This window comes from Panulirus ornatus, chromosome 48 (genome assembly GCF_036320965.1).
Source record: "Panulirus ornatus isolate Po-2019 chromosome 48, ASM3632096v1, whole genome shotgun sequence".
NCBI classification, from domain to species: Eukaryota; Metazoa; Arthropoda; class Malacostraca; order Decapoda; family Palinuridae; genus Panulirus; species Panulirus ornatus.
This window is the reverse complement of record NC_092271.1, coordinates 19,354,896-19,375,628: the sequence shown is the minus strand read 5'-3', so window position 1 is coordinate 19,375,628 and position 20,733 is coordinate 19,354,896. Positions and strand designations below refer to the sequence as shown.

General features: G+C 47.6%; 1 protein-coding gene across 1 annotated transcript in view; it reads right to left on the bottom strand.

Annotated features, from left to right (window-relative positions):
• Positions 1–20,733, bottom strand: part of LOC139763800 (uncharacterized) — a 202,543-nt gene that overhangs the window by 688 nt on the left and 181,122 nt on the right. Inside the window, exons 5-17 of the mRNA XM_071690057.1 lie at positions 18,471–18,595; positions 17,420–17,605; positions 15,502–15,598; positions 14,885–15,022; positions 14,218–14,358; positions 12,702–12,907; positions 11,862–11,984; positions 8,042–8,371; positions 7,310–7,377; positions 6,696–6,767; positions 4,465–4,600; positions 2,320–2,468; positions 279–404 (exon numbers count right to left, since the gene is read on the bottom strand). Coding sequence (XP_071546158.1) covers positions 279–404; positions 2,320–2,468; positions 4,465–4,600; positions 6,696–6,767; positions 7,310–7,377; positions 8,042–8,371; positions 11,862–11,984; positions 12,702–12,907; positions 14,218–14,358; positions 14,885–15,022; positions 15,502–15,598; positions 17,420–17,605; positions 18,471–18,595 — 1,897 coding nt within the window. The remainder of the gene's footprint in view (positions 1–278; positions 405–2,319; positions 2,469–4,464; positions 4,601–6,695; positions 6,768–7,309; positions 7,378–8,041; positions 8,372–11,861; positions 11,985–12,701; positions 12,908–14,217; positions 14,359–14,884; positions 15,023–15,501; positions 15,599–17,419; positions 17,606–18,470; positions 18,596–20,733) is intronic.

Below are 20,733 nucleotides of genomic sequence, written 5' to 3'. Positions count from 1 at the left end.
GTGAGTAAGGGTGTGGAAGGGCAAGAGTGAGTCAGGGTGTGGAAGGGCAAGAGTGAGTCAGGGTGTGGAAGGGCAAGAGTGAGTCAGGGTGTGGAAGGGCAAGAGTGAGTCAGGGTGTGGAAGGTCAAGAGTGAGTCAGGGTGTGGAAGTGTAGGAGTTTGAATATATCGTCTGTATATGATATCTGTCTAATAATTTACGAAATATTTCATTTTTGAGTGATCCAGAACACACACCTACACACACACACACACACACACACACACACACGGCCGTACCCTCTCTTCTCCCAGCATGTACAGGGTGTAACTCTGGTTGCCAGCACCAGAAGACATCTGGGAATGGCGGACCTGAAGCACCAGGTTGTCTGTCGTGTTCTGGAACAGTTCCAGCCGACATTCCTCCTGGAAAGATAAGACATAACTGAGCGTGAAATGGATAAGGAGTGATCGAAAAGATATCATTGAGATTACGTTATCTTGGTATTTTTAAGTGAGGTGATCCCTAGATCAGAACACACATCCCAGAGAACAGTTCTGTAATAACTGGCAAATGTATATGAATGACCCTCCATATGTCAGGACTTGACAGCCTCTTATCGTCAGATGAGACAGGATTACGATCGTTGGACTTAAGTCGGTACCTGGTGGCCTGTGTACCAGACGAGGTGCTGTCCTGCTGCAGTCCAGGTGTTTGTGTTAGAACGCATTGCATCTAGGGCAGGTCTTGGAATCGAGTCGTTTGAGACGCTTTGCCTAAAGTCCTCGTCATACGGCAAAGAACGTATCATTACCTCATATTCTCCTGGATACTAGGAATGAATGTACAGTGCCATTACAGTACACATTATTTTGCTACCAGGAACGGCGGAACTGCACATTCTCAAGGTGACACAATGGAAGTCCCCAAGATATTCACGAGACGCGCCTTCTCTCTGCTGCTGGCTCCCTACTGGGTCGTGTCCTGGCACTGTCTCAGTTTGGATCGTGTTGTTCTCGCGGTGACTGTGAAGGAAACTGTTCCTTTCTCAATGCTCTCATCTCTTCAGGTTTTTTTTTGCTTTTGTGAGTCAGGATTTCACTTTGTAGGTCTCGTCCCACGATACACAAGTACTTGCTTGATAGTACAGCACCTTATGCGATGATCTGGTAAAATCGTTGACCAGCTTTCCGTCAAATGACAAATGCACAGAAATATTCCATGGGTGTGTATAGTGACCTGGGGATCACCACACTAATACCTAAAGATCCAGGTGTTTACGTCGACGTCGGGACTACAAAATACAAGATTGTCTTGGAACTCGATCATGTGACTCTACTGGCACGTGAAATGTATCGTGTGACTCTACTGGACCTAGAACTGTATCATGTGACTCTACTGGACCTAGAACTGTATCATGTGACTCTACTGGACCTAGAACTGTATCATGTGACTCTACTGGACTTAGAACTGTATCATGTGACTCTACTGGACTTAGAACTGTATCAAGTGTTTTTACTGCTTGCGAAACTGTACCCAGTGTCTCTACTGGCAAATAGATTGCATGATGTGGCTCTGTCGGTCAGTGTCACTACAGTTTGTGGCTCTGTTATCCTTGGAACTCTTATAATGTGGATCTCATGACACCCTTAAAACTGTGCCATGTGAATCTCCTGACCGTGAATCCACGCCTTTTTTTTAAAGCCATGTGATCCTGTGGGTCCCGGTACAGTAAGAATCGTGCCTTTCTTCTGGAAGTGTAAGAATCGTATACTTTTGCTGACATGAGAACCATAGGAACTTGATAAACCAAGTAACAACAGTGGCCCTGGAGGAGCTGGCAGGTTACAGCAGGTCGTCAAGGATCACGAAAGGTCGAGGTGGACAGATGGATAGATAGATAGACAGACAGACAGACAGACAGACAGATAAATAGACCTTGGAAGTAGGGTTGTTGAGAGAGAGAGAGAGAGAGAGAGAGAGAGAGAGAGAGAGAGAGAGAGAGAGAGAGAGAGAGAGGGGTGGGGGGGGATGATTTTAGGATACTACGTTAATGAGGAAGATGGTAAGATGAGGAGGAACCCTTGACCATATTGATGAGGAAGATAGTAAAGATGAGGAGGAACCCTTGACCATATTAATGAGGAAGATGGTAAGATGAAGAGGAACCCTTGACCATGTTAATGAGGAAGATGGTAAAGATGAGGAGGAACCCTTGACCATGTTAATGAGGAAGATGGTAAGATGAGTAGGAACTTTTGACCATGTCGAAGGACAAGATCTGCAGAAGAACATGAGAAGTAGGAGAGAGAGAGAGAGAGAGAGAGAGAGAGGACTTACTCCCATGTTGGAGGAGAGGGTCCTGAAGATCATCTGGAGAGGGATGAGGGCGTCCACGGCGCTGCCCCCAGTCACCGTCCGCAGCAGCGCCTCCTCCGTCCGGCTGTAGCCAACCATAAGGAAAAGACCCATCGGCAGATGGTACTCCTCTGGCACACGGACGGGGGGAGGAAGTAAGCAGAGGTCAAGACTCTTCCAAAAGGATGCTCAAGCGTCACGTAAATGTGAGGGGAAGGCTGGGGGCGGAGGAAAGGTCAAAATGGAGAAGTACGTGGAAGACAAAAAAAAAAAAGATAAGATCCAGTGATATTCTCTACGTTAACACGTTAGGTTGGCCCCTTCTGCTACAGGTGATGAAAGTGATGAACACCCTCCCTTGACGTGGTAACTGATGCTAGTGTTCATCAACACTCGTGAGGGAGAGTAAATGTTTTACTACATATAGAGGGTATGTATCAGGAGGCTTACAGCTCACACATGCGTCTTCCTATGTATATAAATTCATTGAGGAAACACCGTTAAGGGAATGGGGTTCCGCCACCCCCTTTGACAGTTTCTGAGAAGGTGCCACCAGTCGGATAAGAAGTGCAAGCATCAACCAGAGGTGTGGCGAATCTGGCAAACCACCACGTTGGTACGACGGGCACACATAACCATCACAAGCCATGGGAGTGTCGTTGGTGGTGCAGTGGTTGGCGTTGCTGACTTAAACTCTGGCGGACCTGGTGTCAAAGCAAAATTACTGACCAGCGAAAAAAAAATACGACCGCGGATTAAGTGTACCTGCACATGGGCGGTGCTTAATACTCAAGTGGTGGCATTTTTTTTTTCATTTTTTTTACCAAGAAGTATGATGGTTCAATGGACTTAATGACGGGGTTTAGTTCCTGTGTCGTTCAGCATTTTATTGTCGCGAAGTTTGCTCGTGTTGGATCTTTTTCTCTTCATAACATAGACACACTGCTGGTGGCTTTTGAGCGACATTGATAGTGGGAAATGATTCTAGAATGCAGAGCGACTAACAAATAAAGTATTATCATACTACATTTGTCCCGAGCCAGTAATTTGGTATACCACGCAGTCTGTGTTATTATATCACCGTCGTAAATGAGACTTAATAGAAATATACAAGTAATGTAAATGGACACACACACGCTGTAAATGGCATAGGTGTAATTAGCTTTACTAATGACTGTAAATGTCTCCAGAGGCCAGTAATGATGCAGTTTACGTCCTCGTTAACCATGCAACGAGAATATATTGGCGGTCATTTATTTCGCACGCTCAGATAATTCCCTTCTAATCACGCTAGATGTCTGACGCGCAACGCCAGGTCACTTATTTCCGCAAGGGGCATAACATTCACTTGACCACCGGGTTCGAATCCTGGAGAGGGCATTCGGATCAGAGTTAATCCAGCTGTTCTTTTTTTTGCCTTCCTTCTGGGTTGGTAGGCGAATGGGTATGTGGTGTGTGGGAAGATCATGACTGGACGTCCCCCACACTCTGACCGTGTCAAGAAAAAAATGAACGCAGAATTAGTATGAGTTTAGAAATAAGCTGATAGAACTGAAAAGCATGGAATTATGTATCGTTCACTTTTGAAGTGTAAGAATTGACCTGAGAGGATAGTTAGGATCAAGACATGATCACCATAAATTAGTCTTGTACGGATTAGTCTTTGTCCACCATCATATCACCTGTGCATCTCTATTACGTAGGACAAAAATTCTATCTAGTTTTAGTATAATGAACGGATGATCGAAAGGACTTTATACACGGGCGAAGGTGCAGAGCACCGAGAGCTCCACTTCTCGCCTCGCGGGTTAAGAATTACGGGCAAGAAAATATATCAAGATGATGATGAAGAGCAGGAAGTAGGAGAGCTAACCACCTACGGGACAATGGAGTTCAAGATTGTGAATTTCTTCTGGCGGATGACGCCGCCAGCGAACACCAGGTTAAGCAACACTCGTCTCCCGTGGTCGGTAGAAAACCACTTCACGCCAACACACACCCTCTCTCTTTCTCTCTCTCTCTCTCTCTCTCTCTCTCTCTCTCTCTCTCTCTCTCTCTCTCTCACCCTCGAGTAGCTCCTCACTTTTTGTGGTGACTCCCTCCCTCTTTCCCTCCCTCACTCCTCACCTGCGCGGGGTCTCATGCAGATGAAGTCTCCGGAGTAGCAGATACACACGCCCCTGTAGGCCTGGTAGGCTGGCGCGTTGTGGTTGTAGACGGCGTAGTCCGTCTCGCATGGCCGGTTCTCCACACACTCCAGCACCTGCAAGGTCAGGTCACCACCCGGTGGTCAGAGCATCGACACCAAAATCACAATCAGGATATGGTAAAATCGTCTGATAAGGCAGTCATTTTGCACAGTAGAATCATTTAAGTATGAAATAGAATCATTATCTTCAGCCACTCCTGGTTCTCACCCACTCTCGCCTGCAAGGTACGGGGGCTTGACACCCAGGTGCACAAACACACACACACACACACGCACACTCACTTCACACACACTTCTTGGCTTCAGCCAATCAAAACCTCCCACCGGCACAGTTTTGCTGTTGGCAGATATCAACAAAGCACTGGGTGCAGTAACCTGACACTTCGCGAAAAAAATATGATTGAAACCACTCTCCATAACAGCGATAAAAAACGGTGAGCCAACTTCGTGTGTATATATATATATATATATATATATATATATATATATATATATATATATATATATATATATATATATATATATATATCTATCTATCTATCTATATATATATATATATATATATATATATATATATATATATGCGTCCATTGTTCCTCCATTAAGGCATTTATCTGTCCATCGAAGGTCTTTCTCAGTCTCCTCTGCGGTCGAGTTTCGAATGCTTTGTAGCAGTCCAGATACACACAGTCTACCCAGCTTTCTCTTATGTCTGAAATGTAGATCATTCATGAGAGTCTAAGATTGTTTTGCACGTGATCTCGCCACCCTGAAATATGTTTTGCCTCTCGTTTGGGCGTTGTCTCCCTTGCAAGTGGTCATCCATCGGCTTTCTGGCTATTTTCACAGGGTATGTTCCATACTACAGACCTTCAGAGAGACGGTGTCTACGGTTCATTGTTACTTACCAGTCTCCAGTCTTAAAGCTCTCTTCCATCATCCTCTTTACCACTTTACCATCCTCCTCCAGCGACGTCTTGAGCATTTTCCATGGCTTGTCAAGCATGGTTGTGTCTCCTAGACCTCCGCCCGATGCCGTCTCACTGGTAGTGTGAGGGCTACTGCGCTCACAAGTACGAAGACAGTTTCAGAAGTGCCATTCACCTCCTCGCATATCTATACATCATTCATTCTGAGTCTCTTAACCTGAGTGACTGCATTTTATCTGAACATTTATTCCTGATGAATTCATAGAAATGTTTTAGATTGCACTTTGCTTCGTCCACAATATTCTTTTTTGCCAATTTCTCTGTTCCTCTTATCTTGCAGCACTCCTTCCTTGCTATCTTTTATCTTTCAAATGCTGGCCGGCTGTAGTGTGGCCTGTTATCCCTTCACAATATACCCCTAAATTTTTTTGGGGGGGCCTTTTTGATATCTTTACTTGAACCACATCTGTCATTTCGAACCTTGTCTCTCTGTATTTAAAACTAAGTTTACCTCAAGGCATATTCCTGCGCTGTAAATTTCGCAGTAATCTTCAACAACAATGATCTCTATCATTCGCATTGAAACCCCCATTCCCCCATCTTGTGTTCTCATAGAAAATGCGTAGCTCCGCGCCATTTCCACAGATAGTCTGAGTCTGGTTTCATCTCGTGTTTTATGTCCTCGTTCGCCACGCAGTCTCACTCCAGTATTACATGATCACTTCTTCCATATGATGTATCGTATGTAACATGTCCAGTCCCCCCCTACTGTTGTATGTGAGCATATCAAACCCAGTTCCTAATTAACCTTGGTCGTATTGGAATCCCTGTCCGTGGTCTTGCCAGGTCCTTGGCTCTCTAAATGGCTATGGACACATAGCCTTACCTGGTACTTAGTGTCATGTGACATTTTGCCTGAATGAACACTCGGCTCTCACCTGACACTTGGCCTCTCACCTGGCACTCGGCCCTCACCTGTCACTTGGCCCCTCACCTGACACTTGGCCTCTCACCTGGCACTCGGCCCTCACCTGACACTTGGCCCTCACCTGTCACTCGGCCCCTCACCTGTCACTTGGCCCTCACCTGACTAACACTTGGCCCCTCACCTGACACTTGGCCCCTCACCTGACACTTAGCCCCTCACCTGTCACTCGGCCCTCACCTGACACTTGGCCCCTCACCTGACACTCGGCCCTCACCTGAAACTCGACCCTCACCTGACACTTGGCTTGTTGATGCAGGTCGCAGAAGCACACCTCGGAGCAGTCCTGGTCTCCGTCCTTGTAAAGCTGTTGGAACGGTAGACATCTTCAATAACTCTACAGACATGAGTACAGACTGTGTCAACTGTGTGAAAAAAAAAAGCTGTCATTTGAATTGACTCTGTAAGCTGATTTATGTAGCTTGGGTGTTCTAACTCTAATGATGGATGTTCTAACTCTAATGATGGGTGTACTTACGCTAATGATGGGTGTACTGACGCTAATGATGGGTGTGGTAATTACCCTGAAACGTCTGTTTTTGAGAAGAAATGAAAATTCTGTTCGTACTATAATTAACTCTGTTTCCCTATTATGCTTCCGCTAAAATACGCTGTTCCCCCCAAAAAAAAACTATATTCGTCTAATGATACTCTGTGCTACGTGGGCTTTGTCTGCTCTCATCAAGACGTTCAGTTGGCGTTAAGAATGACAGAGGGGGGGAAAAGTGTGAATGATTTTTCGTTTCGTGATGAATATAAAGTTTGAGGCGGGCAGTGATGAGAGAGGTCGGTGCAAGCGGGAGGGTGAGAGAGAGAGGGAAGGGTCGACATTGAGCGGTGTGTACTGACCCTGATGCTCTCCTGTTCCTCGATGATGCGAGGACGCGGCTCCCAGGGACGGTGGATCTCGCAGTACCCTGCAAAGACGGGTGTGTTTGTCAGAGCACAGGGCCTTGTTGAGGGCCCCTCAGGATCTGGTACAGTGATACAGAGAACGGTGGAAGGGACGGGGAACAAGAGGAGCTTGGTTATGAGGTTATCTTTTGGATTACACAGTAAATGGAGATGGTGTTAGGGAAGCAGGAGGTCTCGGGTACGAGGCTTCGCAGATGGGAGGTGACTGGTCGCTAATGATCTACTTCCAGTGTGTAGGATAACAGGACGACCAGTTGGGGGTTAAGATACCACGCCAGCTGCTCCACTGTTATCCCACACGGGAGGGCTGTTTACCCTACCTCACCCGGGCTGTGTGGACTACATGTGGCTTCAGTCTAATCTGGTCTGGTCTATGAAACTGGTCTCTTGAGAGGCCCAAAATGAGTATGGTCGAGGTTATAGCTACCAGGCAAACGTCTGGAAAAAGTGTTAAGTGTGGAGAATGTTCTGGAAAAAAAAGAAAGAGGACTAGACAAGGATTTTCATTTGGGGGAGCAAATGATCGGTTAAACCAGTATATCGATGGAAGTTTTTATGTTAACGTTAAGTTCCTTCTGCTTGCTTTGCTGGTAGAGTGGTAGTGGTGTCGGTGCTTGCGTGTGTGGTGGTCGTGTGCAAGATGATGCTGGTCGTGGTGATACTTACTGCCGGATCGTGTGGTGGTGGGCGGGAGAGTGGTGGTGGAAGTGGTGGTTGTGGTTGTGGTGGAGGTGGTGGTGGTTGTCGTGGTGGTGGTAGTAGTGGTAGGGGTGGTGGTGGAGGACGGGTGTGGAGGAGGAGGGAGGGTGAGGGACGGCGTCCACTGGACCCCCTGCGGGGTGCTCACGATCCTCCGCGCTTGCAGGAAGGTCTCCTCCACGTCCACCACCTCCACGTCGTCCTCGTGGCCTTCCCTGATGTCGCTGCGAGGCCCGTCGCCGTGGTCGTTGTCGTAGTCGCCGTCCCCGGCCGCTGTGTGTGGCAGCGACGGCTCCACTGTGGAAGAAGCAGGGTAACAACACGGAGGCCAAAGGAAACAGTCCCACAATTTGACGCGCCACTGTGGCACACACATCCCTCTACTTCCTGATGGAAACTTATCTTTACTTGAGTCAGGGCGCCACAGACGTACTGCTGCACAGACATGATGTCCTGTGGTTTATTGCCAGCCGTTATATGCATATGATTCTTTGCAGAACATGATGTCCTGTGGTTTATTGCCAGCCGTTATATGCTTATGATTCTTTGCAGAACATTGATTAAATTTAGATAGGCTGGGAATTTATCCTCCTCGAAGGAGTCTCTCGGTCTTATTCAACAACAACTTACATTTTGCTTTCGTGTATTCACGCTAACTAACAGTTCTATAATCTATTCATTTATATCCTGTGTGTGTGTGTGTGTGTGTGTGTGTGTGTGTTATGGGGAGAGTTTTACTGCACACTCGTGTTGCCTCTTCTCTTAACCTTGTCATATATGTACTATATCTTTACTCCTACATGTGTGTGCACACACACACATACACCCTAGCCCAAGCAAGGTATCCATTTATTGACCAGTGCTGAGGGAAGGAAGAACAGTTGTGATTGTCTGTGGGCTAAGTATTGCAGCCACATGGGCTCGACCCTGTGTGGGCCCCGTGCTGAATCATGGTCAGTACTGCTAACCACTACACTAAGGTGGCCCGTTACCTGTGCGGGCAAAGCCAATGGATTTCACTTCCATTCTTTGTATAAACTATTTACGACCAGACACTTCGAGAAACGAACCCGGGCCTTCAGTGTGACAGCCAGGTAGCCTAAACCCCAGGCCACGATGGACTTAAAACAGCATCCCCACATTGGGGTTTCAAGCCAAAAGATTAAGTTCCAAATTCCTCTGAAATACGATAATTTTGTGCATTAGTGTGATAACAAGGAACAAAATAAACTGATGTCTGTCCATCGTTATACAGACAGGAGTTACAGCCACTTGCACTGGTAACAAGGGGCTCCCGTCTATTCCCCCTTGTCCTCACCATCTCCTCATTCAGTATCACTAAAGTCTTTTTCTCCTTTCTTCTCTTGTCTTTCTCCTGGCGTCTGGTTCCTGCCCTAGTGCTCTGAATGTCTTTCTCTCCCGTGGCGTCAGGTCCGGCTTTATGTAAGTCCTTTTAGGCCCATCCGTTCACCTTCCTCAAGGCTTTCATGATGTTTTTCTCCCCCAGGGATTGACTCTTTAACGACACCCTCACAGGCCGCGGCTTCTCTTCGTTTCCTGTCGTCTTTTCGAGTATTATCATCCATGTCCGCCTCGCCGTGATCAAAGAGCAATTCACCGCCGAGACTCTGCTTCATTGTTCGGCTCTTCCGCAGTATTTTCTAGCCTAGCAACAGCACCAGACACCTTCGCAATTACTGCGCCATACCTTTCCTGTAACCCTAGCGGACGCTGTCACTCTCGGCTTCAGGTGTTAGAAGCTTGTACATCCCATTACTTCCTGTTCCATTAATGCTGTTCCTGTCCTCTGGGAGGCCGCTAAGGTGATTTTCAGGCTGCCTTGGTTTGCCCTCGTTCACTGAGGCGTTTAGGCGTCTCGCGCCTTGAATTTCGACCTGACCTGCTGCTAGACGTGGTCATAGTTGGCTACACTCTACCTTTTACCCGTTAAAAACCTTTGCTTTTTGTCGACTGACAGGCCTGAGGATATTGGAGAGTGGCTTCGCTTGCTTCCCCTCACATTAAGGTGAACCTTACCGTAGCAAGAGTTAAGAGAGCGTACCAAATACGATGCAGATCAGTGTTTGACACCTGGGCTGGGATAGGAACACAATAACTCTTAAGGAGGAAGGAAACACATGGCAGTTAAGGTCATAGTGACTGAATAGACACCGAGAGGAAGAGCCTAACAAGTGTCCCGAAGGAGGAATTTCGAAGATTACACTGAACACAGATGCTGTCTACAACCTCATGACACGGAGGGTGTGTAAGATGGTTCCGACCATTCCACAGTCGTGAGCCAGGAGGGCAGTACTTCTTTGGTCGGCGCTGCTGTTTACAGTCTACTATCTATTAACATCCAGGAAGACCTTAGCCGTGTTTGAATGCGCTTGTGTTGAAGTTGTTATTATGAGAGACAAGAGAGAGTATTCAAGATGACGACAGCTTACAAAAGAGATTCAGACAGACCCCTCAGCACTGGCCAGATACGTAGTTGAAGATCAACCTCGCCAAATGCAGTGATGAAGGTGGGACACACTAAAATTAAATTATGCCTCGATGGTTATCTTCTAGGGCACAAGTTACAAGAATGTTCCTGAGAAAGAAAACAGTGGGGGTCGACATACTACCCATCCTATTTCCATGGACCTATATTGGGTGAAGCATTATGATAGCAAGCTGAACACTGGTTAATATCAAGGAGGATTTTAAGTTTATGGAGAAAGAGAAGTTCCAAAATAGTTACGTATTAGGGTATGGGGCACCAGTTTGGTCATCGTGCTCCGTGGAGACGTGGAGAGCCCCTGGAGGAGAGGATCCAGCGAAGGGCACGAAAGGAAGCGTAACTAATATGAAGCTGAGCTACAGGGAGAGACGAGGAGTCAGAAGTCTCGATCACAATGCAAGGGAGAATGACGAGGGGAGGACATGATTACCTCCTCTGGATTTCTCTGTGGCCTTGAGGCTGTCGCGATGGGACACGTGTTCTTTGAGGCAGGGAGGAACCAATCGGCTTAATGGCACAACAGGAAACGGAACAAAGGAACAGGCGGGAAAGATGAGACGAAATTTTTGCTTAGGAATCGAATAGTGGACGAGTGGAAGAAAGGTTAGATGGTGAAGCGGTCAACACCGAGGGAAGAAATGAAGTTAGAAAACGGCTGATTGATATATATATATATATATATAGGTAGGATTGAGAGATGGGGTTCCCAAAGAGATAAATACCCCCCCCCCCATGCATGAAATAGATAATCACACACACACACACACACACACACACACACACACACACACACACACACACACACACACACACACACTGATCAGGAGACAGGGCCTCCAGAGTGTAGAATTCCTTCCGCCTTACAGTACAAATAGATAGATGCAAATAGATAATCACATATAGGAGTAAATAAGTAGTACATAGTCATAAAGTTAAGAGACGGGGGCAGCACGAGTGTAAACAACTCTCTCTCCCTCCGTAACACACTAACGACACACAGGCACACCCCTAGTGATCACCATACAGATAGTAACGACACACAGACACACCCTTAGTGTTCATCACACACAATAGTAACGACACACAGACACACCCCTAGTGTTCATCACACACAATATTAATGACACACAGACACACCCCTAGTGCTCGCCGTACAGATAGTAACGACACACAGACGCACCCTTAGTGTTCATCACACACAATAGTAACGACGTACAGACACACCCCTGGTGCTCATCACACACAATAGTGACGACACACAGACACACCCCTAGTGCTCACCTTGACCATAGCTGCTTCTGTCTCTGTTCCTCTTCCTGTCTCTGTCTCTGCTCCTGCCGGGGGAGGGCAGCACGGCCGTCTTCTCCGCCGCCTTCTCCAGCAGGTAGGTCAGCTGCGCCTCAACTGTGGAACAGGAATCAGCTCAAGTGCTCCAAGTTTTACACAGGGAACACCAACTTGTACGTCAGGTTTCCACAAAAGAAGATGAAGGGAAAAAGTGCATTTCTTAAGTAAACGTGTGTGTGTGTGTGTGAATGTAAATAGAATGATATTGATAATGAATGGTTTATTGATTTAGCTACAGGTAGAGCCTGGAGATATAAAGAGCAAATATATTACGTACAGGAGTAGGAGGGCCATGGAAAGAGGGATGAGTATTAGATACAGACATTACACATATAGCAGACATGGGCCATATACTCAGTTGGGCGAGCATGTGGCCTGAGGATAATCCTAGAAACCTGAGGAAGTTGGTGAAACATCGTTTGGCTGGTAGGATTTTGACGGCCTTCATGATCCTTGGTAGTTGTCAGGTCTAAAGCCCCTCCAAAAGTCAACCACTTGTTGTCGAGCAAGGAGTAAAGGAAGGGGTTAGAGTTTGGTCTGGGGTTGGGTGCTCAGAGTACTGTATCAAACCCCACACAGTTCCTCCACGCCCTAGGGAGCTTGGACGCGAAGGCAGGGCGGACGTTGTTCGCTTTGACGGAACACCGCTACACCTCCCGCTCCACTCTCCACACTGGTGTATGTTGGGGGTGTAACTCAACAGGCAGATAACAGATCCACTACTATTTACTGTCTTATGATAACCACAACTGTGGAAATGTCACTGGGTCGTACCTACACAGGGGTTCCCCCACAGGAGACGCTTCCACGCCAGGCAGTTGTTGGCCTCCTGCAGAGCCTCCCCCTGGCACTGGCAGTCGGTGTGGAGGCGCGTCCCCAGCACCCCCACCACGCCCACCCTGCACGACGAGGTGGACCCCACACACGCCCCCGTCAGCAGGTCAGGTGCGCAACCCACCTCGTACTTCTCCAGGCGGTACCTGCCGGAGGGAGAGTGAGGGAAGAGGAGCAATGAGAGGGGCTGCTCTAGGTGATATCTGCCGGAGGAAAAGTAGGGGAGAAAGAGCAGTGAGAGTACTGCTCCAGTTGGCACTTAAAATAGGGAGAGTGAGAATACTGCTTCAGGCGGTGAGGGAGGAGGAGCAGTGAGGGTGCTGCTCCATGCGGTACCTGCAGTAGGGAGAGCAGTGAGAGGCGCGGGAGAGAAATAGAGAGACTATGATATAGGGAGAGCTACAGGCGTTGAAAAGGATCACGAATGAAAGACGATGAAAGAAGTGAGAGAATAAGATAAGTGTGTGAGTGGATAGAGAGAGCGAAGGAGGGAGAGGGAAGGGATATGGAGGAGGAGAAATGGGAAAGTGAGAGGTGAGACGTTTCTTCAGTGTTTGGTTAAATAAGAAATTTCTTTGGTACCTTAGAAGTGTGATTAGATGTCTGGTAGGGGATAATTGGGTACATTAATGCCAAGTTTTCCGTGTGGATGTAGACAGCCAAATGTGTTATCAGATTAATTGCTTGATCAAGTTATAAGAAAGATGAATCGATTGATCAGATGACTGATTAAGATAATGGCTTAATGGTTCGTGAGATGATCGATGAAGCTTGAAATTTTTTTTCTTGAGAATTGATTTGTTACGTCTCCTTGTAACATGCTCAGTAGCAGCTTGGTCTGCAGTAGATATACGCTTGTCTGTATTACCAATTAAGTGAGTGGTTATAATCTCTGTATTGTATATATTACTGAGGGCTTAGCATCCCCTTGTACCTGACCTAGTTTGATCTTCATACTTCGTAAGACGTTAGAGGTAAGCCTAAGCCCCTGCCCTTATGTGAAGTCCTTGACACAACCCTGATCCTGCCTTCGGATGACCAGGACACAACCCTGATCCTGCCTTCGGATGACCAGGACGCAACCCTGACGCTGTACAGGGCGCTAATGGTAATATTTGAAGACCATGAGTCTATCCGAGGTTCTTGGCACCAGATTGGATCTGCCATAACATAGGCCTGGAACTATGTAGGACCCAGGTATTACCCTAGGGTACTCCTTGATGCTACACTTGGACTACCACGACGCAACTCTGGCACTCCTCCCGAAGTCTTAGGCTTATATAAAGCCTTCGTATTTATGTAAAACCCTCCCCTTATCTGAGGCCTTCGTACAACCCTAAAGACCTATTTTTGCGTTAAGTCTTCGCACTACCCTGAAGATCTGTCCCTATGTTTGGTCTTGGCACTCCCTTGAAGTCCTACCACTGCGTTAGGACCTGCGCTATTCTGGACTTACCTGCAGACGTGGTCGGTGCGACAGTCGTGGCCCAGGTGGTGGCATTGGGTGACGGGGAGGGTCTCGGTCCGCTGGGCACAGGGTGGGTGGAGTCGCTCAAGGGCTCGCTCACACTTGTCCTGAACTCGACCGCCCGCCTCCCTGACCCACAAGACACACACAAACACATGTCATTGTCACTTCAGCAAGCGGGTGTTCCATTGTGAGTATAATAACACGGATCGGGTCTCTCTCTCTCTCTCTCTCTCTCTCTCTCTCTCTCTCTCTCTCTCTCTCTCTCTCTCTCTCTCTCTCTCTCTCTCTCTCTCTCTCTCTCACACACAAATAAGAGTCTGGCTGTGAGAGGATCAGGGATTTAAACCAACATACTGATGTAAGGTGTTAAGTATATCATGTGCTGAAATTGTGTCTGGCCAGATTTTGAAAATCACACACACACACACACACACACACACACACACACACACACACACACACACACACACACACACACACACACACACATACATAGCTAGAGACTCCGTTGTGGAGACGAGGCGTAAGTAAATGGTGGCCTTAACAGTGGTGCTTTACCCCAACTGGAACACTAGATACATAAACCTAACCCCAGGACCACGTTCTGTGGACAGTTGTCTCCTGGAGAGTAAGCTCCGAGCGTCGCACTGACCTGCAGACGCAGAAGGCGATGTTGTGGGCAAGGTCTTGGTTGGCTTCCAGGAGGTACTTGTACATGTCTTGGACAGACCTCCTGCAGGCGTCCTGGTGGCAGTAGGCGCTGCAGTGGCTGTTCACCATCTGCAGGTGGCTGGCAAGTGGAGGGTATACAGAGAGAGAGAGAGAGGTTAAGAATGTGTGTATAACGGAATTGCCAAGATATACTGGGATCTCTAAAGAGTAACTCTCTTAACATCCACGATTCTGAGGTCAAGCAAAGAGAAAGACTAAACTTTCAGCAGAACCAGTTTTAAAGGCGCTTGGTCGTGAGGACCTATGAATTACTCCCGATCACTGAGGAGGGTCATTAAAATGGCATTACATTCGTGGTCATTACTGGAATGTGAATAGGTATAACTCCAGGTTTATACAGCAGAGGGCGTGAGACGGTAATTCAAGTCATAGATGCTTTTACAAGACTCCTTTATCAATGATTATATTCGTCCAATACCGCAAGGAATGATAACTGTCTCAGTATCGTCATTCAACGACAGTTTCCTGAAGAAGACATTGTGTGTGTGTGTGTGTGTGTGTGTGTGTGTGTGTGTGTGTAGGACGTGCGAGCCTCACCTGCTGCAGCCCTTGTGCATTTGGCAGTCCGTGAAGGCGGAGTGGCAGGTGCTCACGACGCGCTTCACGTGCTCCACCGACGTGCTCTTGTCGCTCTCTGGTGGACGCCCCGTCGGCAAAGGAGTGAGTGGGGAAGAGGAACGAGAATATATATATATATATATAAGATGATCCCTGGTACTACTGGGACGGGTGATCCCAATGGATGGTTCCGTCAGATAAAATAAATGTTAAGAAAGATACAAGATTTTCTCCAGTTTCTCCATCCAATACCTCGTGGTCACTTGAGGACGCCAAAGGGTTTCGTGTTTCTTGCAGTAACCTCACAGCCAGCTAGGACTACGCCTGAGAGCCTTATTATATTAAGTTTGAACATTCTGGTTTGCTTGAGATCCCCCAACAGGGAGCATTGCTTATCGCCTTATTTCTCTGATTTAGAAACACAGACGTCAACTTTGGCATTAGAAACACAGACGTCAACTTTGGCATTAGAAACACGGACGTCAACTTTGGCTTTAGAGCTGTCGGATCTCAGGCGCAGTGGTAGCCCCTGGCTGGGAGTACCGTGGGCCTGGTGGTTGGTTGGTCATGCCTCACCCCGTGGAGTGAGGAGTAGATATGTCAGTATCCACTGAGCCGCTAGGGCTCTCCCCGGAGTTCTGTAAACTGAAAAACAGCTAAACGCCCAAGGCGAATAAAATATACTCTGTGTCAGCTGCGTAAAACCAACTTTTCAAGCTTTTCAATTTCAGAATTTTACCAAGTGTTATGAGCAATTTCAAAAACGTAATGGAAGGCTAATTATAATACTCCGCCTCATGGTCAAACTCCAGAGTATATTTTTCATACCTTTCTCGACTCATGAGAGCATATGATGATGTGGGAGCCAGACCTGACGTGAACTGCTCCATGAATTTTGAATTTATCAACAAATCATTCGATCTGTGCCAGTGATACCAGGGGAAAGTGTTGGGCAAGTGACTAGGGAGTGCCATGATGCTGAGCCTGGGCAGTGCCATGGTGCAGAGCCAGGAGAGTGCCAATGGTACAGTGCTAGGGGAGTGCCATGATACAGTGCCAGGGGAGTGCTATGGTACAGTGCCAATGGAGTGCCATGATGCAGTGCCATAAACAATGGGAGGAGAGGCAGGTTTACGGAGGAGGGTAAGAGTGTGCCTGGGGATGACAGAAGGGTGTGCCAGGGAATGACAGGGGTGTGCCAGATGGCAGAAGGGTTTGCCAGGGAATGACAGAAGGTGTGCCAAGGGAGCCGCATGACACAAGTTCTGGGCTTAGTGTCAACGAGGCAGGAGTGACACTGAAGAGGAAGTGTCGTGTGTCATGGAGACTTGTATGGCCCCACAAGTCCTCATCATATCATGACCTAGAATTAGTGAGCCATTACACCTGGCTGATGAGGGGTTTCTTTATGTACACAGCGGGTGTTGCTGGAGGCCGCTGACGTAGAGGGAGTGACCTCTACCGTTGTAGTTCACACTGGGAGACGTAATGGCTGGTGAGAGCGGGAGTGTTGGTGCGGAGCGGTGGTGATACTCGTTGTAATGATGGAGTGAAGAAATAGTGGTGGTGTGGGGGGATGCTGAAACGTAAAGGTTCTTGGAAAGAGTGGTGGGTGTTGAAGGGATAGATCTGGGTAAACGGTGGTGGATAGTTTGGGGATAGGTCTGGGTAAACAGAAGTGGGTAGTGAGGGGATAAGTCTGGGTAAACAGTGGTGGATGTTGAGGGGATAGGTCAGGATAAACAGTGGATGATGAGGGGATAGATCAGGGAATGAAACTGGACAGACCCCCCCACCACTTGCTGAGCTCATGGAAAGGATAGAGATTGGACAGATGAAAAAAAAAGAAGAATACATCATAGGGTGGATAGAAGTAAATAGCCATGCCCTCGCTTACTGGAGTTGGGCAAGTGCTGGAAATAGTGCTGGATGGTGGAGAGCGGATAGAGGGGCTCAGCCTGGGACGCGGACACCACCAGCAGGGACGCAGCTGCCGTTGGGACGGGAACAGGCCGGGTCAGGGGAGTCCCAAGCGCCCTGGACACGTCAGACATGGTGGCCACGCGACCTGGGTAATCGTCTCCTGCAAGGTCAACACACAGGTCAGCATGGCCTACACAGATCAGGAAGGTCAACATAGGTCAGCTTAATCAGAAATTCGAGGCGCTACAGACAAGAAATTCGATGCAATTTCTTAGTACATATTCTAGGTAGATAGATAGATAGATAGAGAGTTCCTATATTCAAAAGACATCGATAAACTTTGACAATACTTATAACTTTCTCTATCAGAGTTAGAGCAACATAGAACAGCAGCTACTTTAGCAGAACAAGAGTAACATTGAACAGCAGCTATTGTGGCAGACAGAGTTAGAGCAGTATAGTGCCACAGCTACTTTAGAAGAGCTTGAGCTGTATAGAGCAGTAGGTCCACAGAGAGAGAGAGAGAGAGAGAGAGAGAGAGAGAGAGAGAGAGAGAGAGAGAGAGAGAGAGAGAGAGAGAGAGAGAGCTACAGTTCTATAGAGCTGCAGGTACTAAGGCAGACCTAGAGTCATACAGAATCAAACCTCAGTGATATAGTGTGGGAGACATAGCTATATAGACAGACAAATGCTATACATACAAGACTCAAGTGTTGGAAATATAGCAATATATGTACTCACCGACGCAAGGGTTGCTGGGGCCGACAACACAGGTTAACAGACTTACTGATGCAAGGCTTCTCGGGCAGAAGATACAGCGATACATTGATTCATCGAGGGTAGGGTGTTCTAGTTTTGCCCTACCGACACTCACCGAGGCAGTGGCTCTCGTTAGGAGGATGTAGCAACGTACACCGACACTCACCGAGGCAGTGGCTCTCGTTAGGAGGATGTAGCAACGTACACCCACACTCACCGAGGCAGTGGCTCTCGTTATGAGGATACATCAACGTACACCCACTCACCGACGCAGGGGTTCTGGTTGACGAGGGAGTAGAAGCGATAGCACCTCCTGTCGGCGTCGTCGGGGCAGATGCACCCCAGCAGGGGTGTGTCGCGAACCTCCAGCCACGCCCCTACACACCGCTCTCTGGAAGAAGAGGAGGAGGAAGGAGGAGGGAGTATGAATGACCCATGGGGAAGGTGGTAGGGGTAACTTGGGAGTAGGTTACCAAGCAACACATACAGTGAAGTATATGAGAGGGAGCGACGAACGTTGTCCTGGTGATCTATGACGAGGTGACCTGCTGGAGGATGGAAATAGGGTCCTACATTTGTAATCTGTATAGATCGAGAGAGCACAGTAAAGCAGAGGGGCTCCTCCCCAACCATCAACTCCTCCCACACATCAGCTGACAGATCCAACACGCAATCCACACATCTATATATTCTGGGAACAAAATCTCTCTTTTTCATAAAAGTCTGGCAGATTTGTTACGCATGACCCCTTTTCCCTGAACCCATGTTGTGTCTCACTTATTTAGTTTCTCCTTTGCAGGCAGCCACACATCCACTCTCTGGTCATCTTTCCCAGTGTTTGACATAACACACTCTTCACACGTATTTGTCTGTAGTTCACTGCTGTTTCCCGATCTCCTTTATTAAAAAATAGGCACGTCTGCATCTTACCAGTACCTTAAATGACACTCTTAACCCATTTTTGCCAACCCATTTACCTCCGGTAGGAAAATGTCCATGAAGATGCACCATATATCAGAAGAGAGTACACTTCCATAGGAATTTCATAAGAGGGGATAAATGGAAAATTTACTCTGGTCTCATTTCAGCCGCCAAATGCTATTAGAAGGAAGTTTTTCAACTTCACATCTGGTAAGAAAAAAAAAATTGAAATGCGGCCGACTTGTACCGTCACTCTCGAAGAGACTTATCCCCCCCTGATAACTGGTTTCTGTAATGTATTTGTTCAGCCATGATTTGAGTGTTCAGTCTTCCTCACACATGCATTACACCTGCTTCCCTTTAGAACTTTCATACCTATGTTTCTGGTCATCGTATCCCTGTCCATATTGAAGAAACGTTCGCTAGTTATACTGTTGAGACTACTTAGCTTTAGCTTTGAAAACTTCTGTTAGATCTCTAAGGAAATTTTGCACTAAAAAAGTAAGTCATTTTTGGCTTCTTGAGTCTTTCATCGTAAGTGGTGTGCACTGGGTGACGCAAATACTTTTGATGGTCGTTTTTGCATTCGTTTTTTTTTCTGGGTCTTTGCGTAAGTGGTGAGCAGAGCTGAACTAGAGGCTGTATAGGGAAAGGTAGACGGGTAGGCATGGGAAATGTGTGGTGGAGGCAGCATGGCGAAGCAGAAAAACAGCAGGTAGTGGAGGCAGCATGGGGCAGGTCATGCTGGCAGCATGGAGAAGGTCGTGTGGGCAACAAGATGCCTGAGGTTGGACAACAAGATGCCTGAGGTTGGACAACAAGATGCCTGAGGTTGGACAACAAGATGCCTGAGGTTGGACAACAAGATGCCTGAGGTTGGACAACAAGATGCCTGAGGTTGGACAACAAGATGCCTGAGGTTGGACAACAAGATGCCTGAGGTTGGACAACAAGATGCCTGAGGTTGGACAACAAGATGCCTGAGGTTGGACAACAAGATGCCTGAGGTTGGACAACAAGATGCCTGAGGTTGGACAACAAGATGCCTGAGGTTGGACAACAAGATGCCTGAGGTTGGACAACAAGATGCCTGAGGTTGGACAACAAGATGCCTGAGGTTGGACAACAAGATGCCTGAGGTTGGACAACAAGATGCCTGAGGTTGGACAACAAGATGCCTGAGGTTGGACAACAAGATGCCTGAGGTTGGACAACAAGATGCCTGAGGTTGGACAACAAGATGCCTGAGGTTGGACAACAAGATGCCTGAGGTTGGACAACAAGATGCCTGAGGTTGGACAACAAGATGCCTGAGGTTGGACAACAAGATGCCTGAGGTTGGACAACAAGATGCCTGAGGTTGGACAACAAGATGCCTGAGGTTGGACAACAAGATGCCTGAGGTTGGACAACAAGATGCCTGAGGTTGGACAACAAGATGCCTGAGGTTGGACAACAAGATGCCTGAGGTTGGACAACAAGATGCCTGAGGTTGGACAACAAGATGCCTGAGGTTGGACAACAAGATGCCTGAGGTTGGACAACAAGATGCCTGAGGTTGGACAACAAGATGCCTGAGGTTGGACAACAAGATGCCTGAGGTTGGAC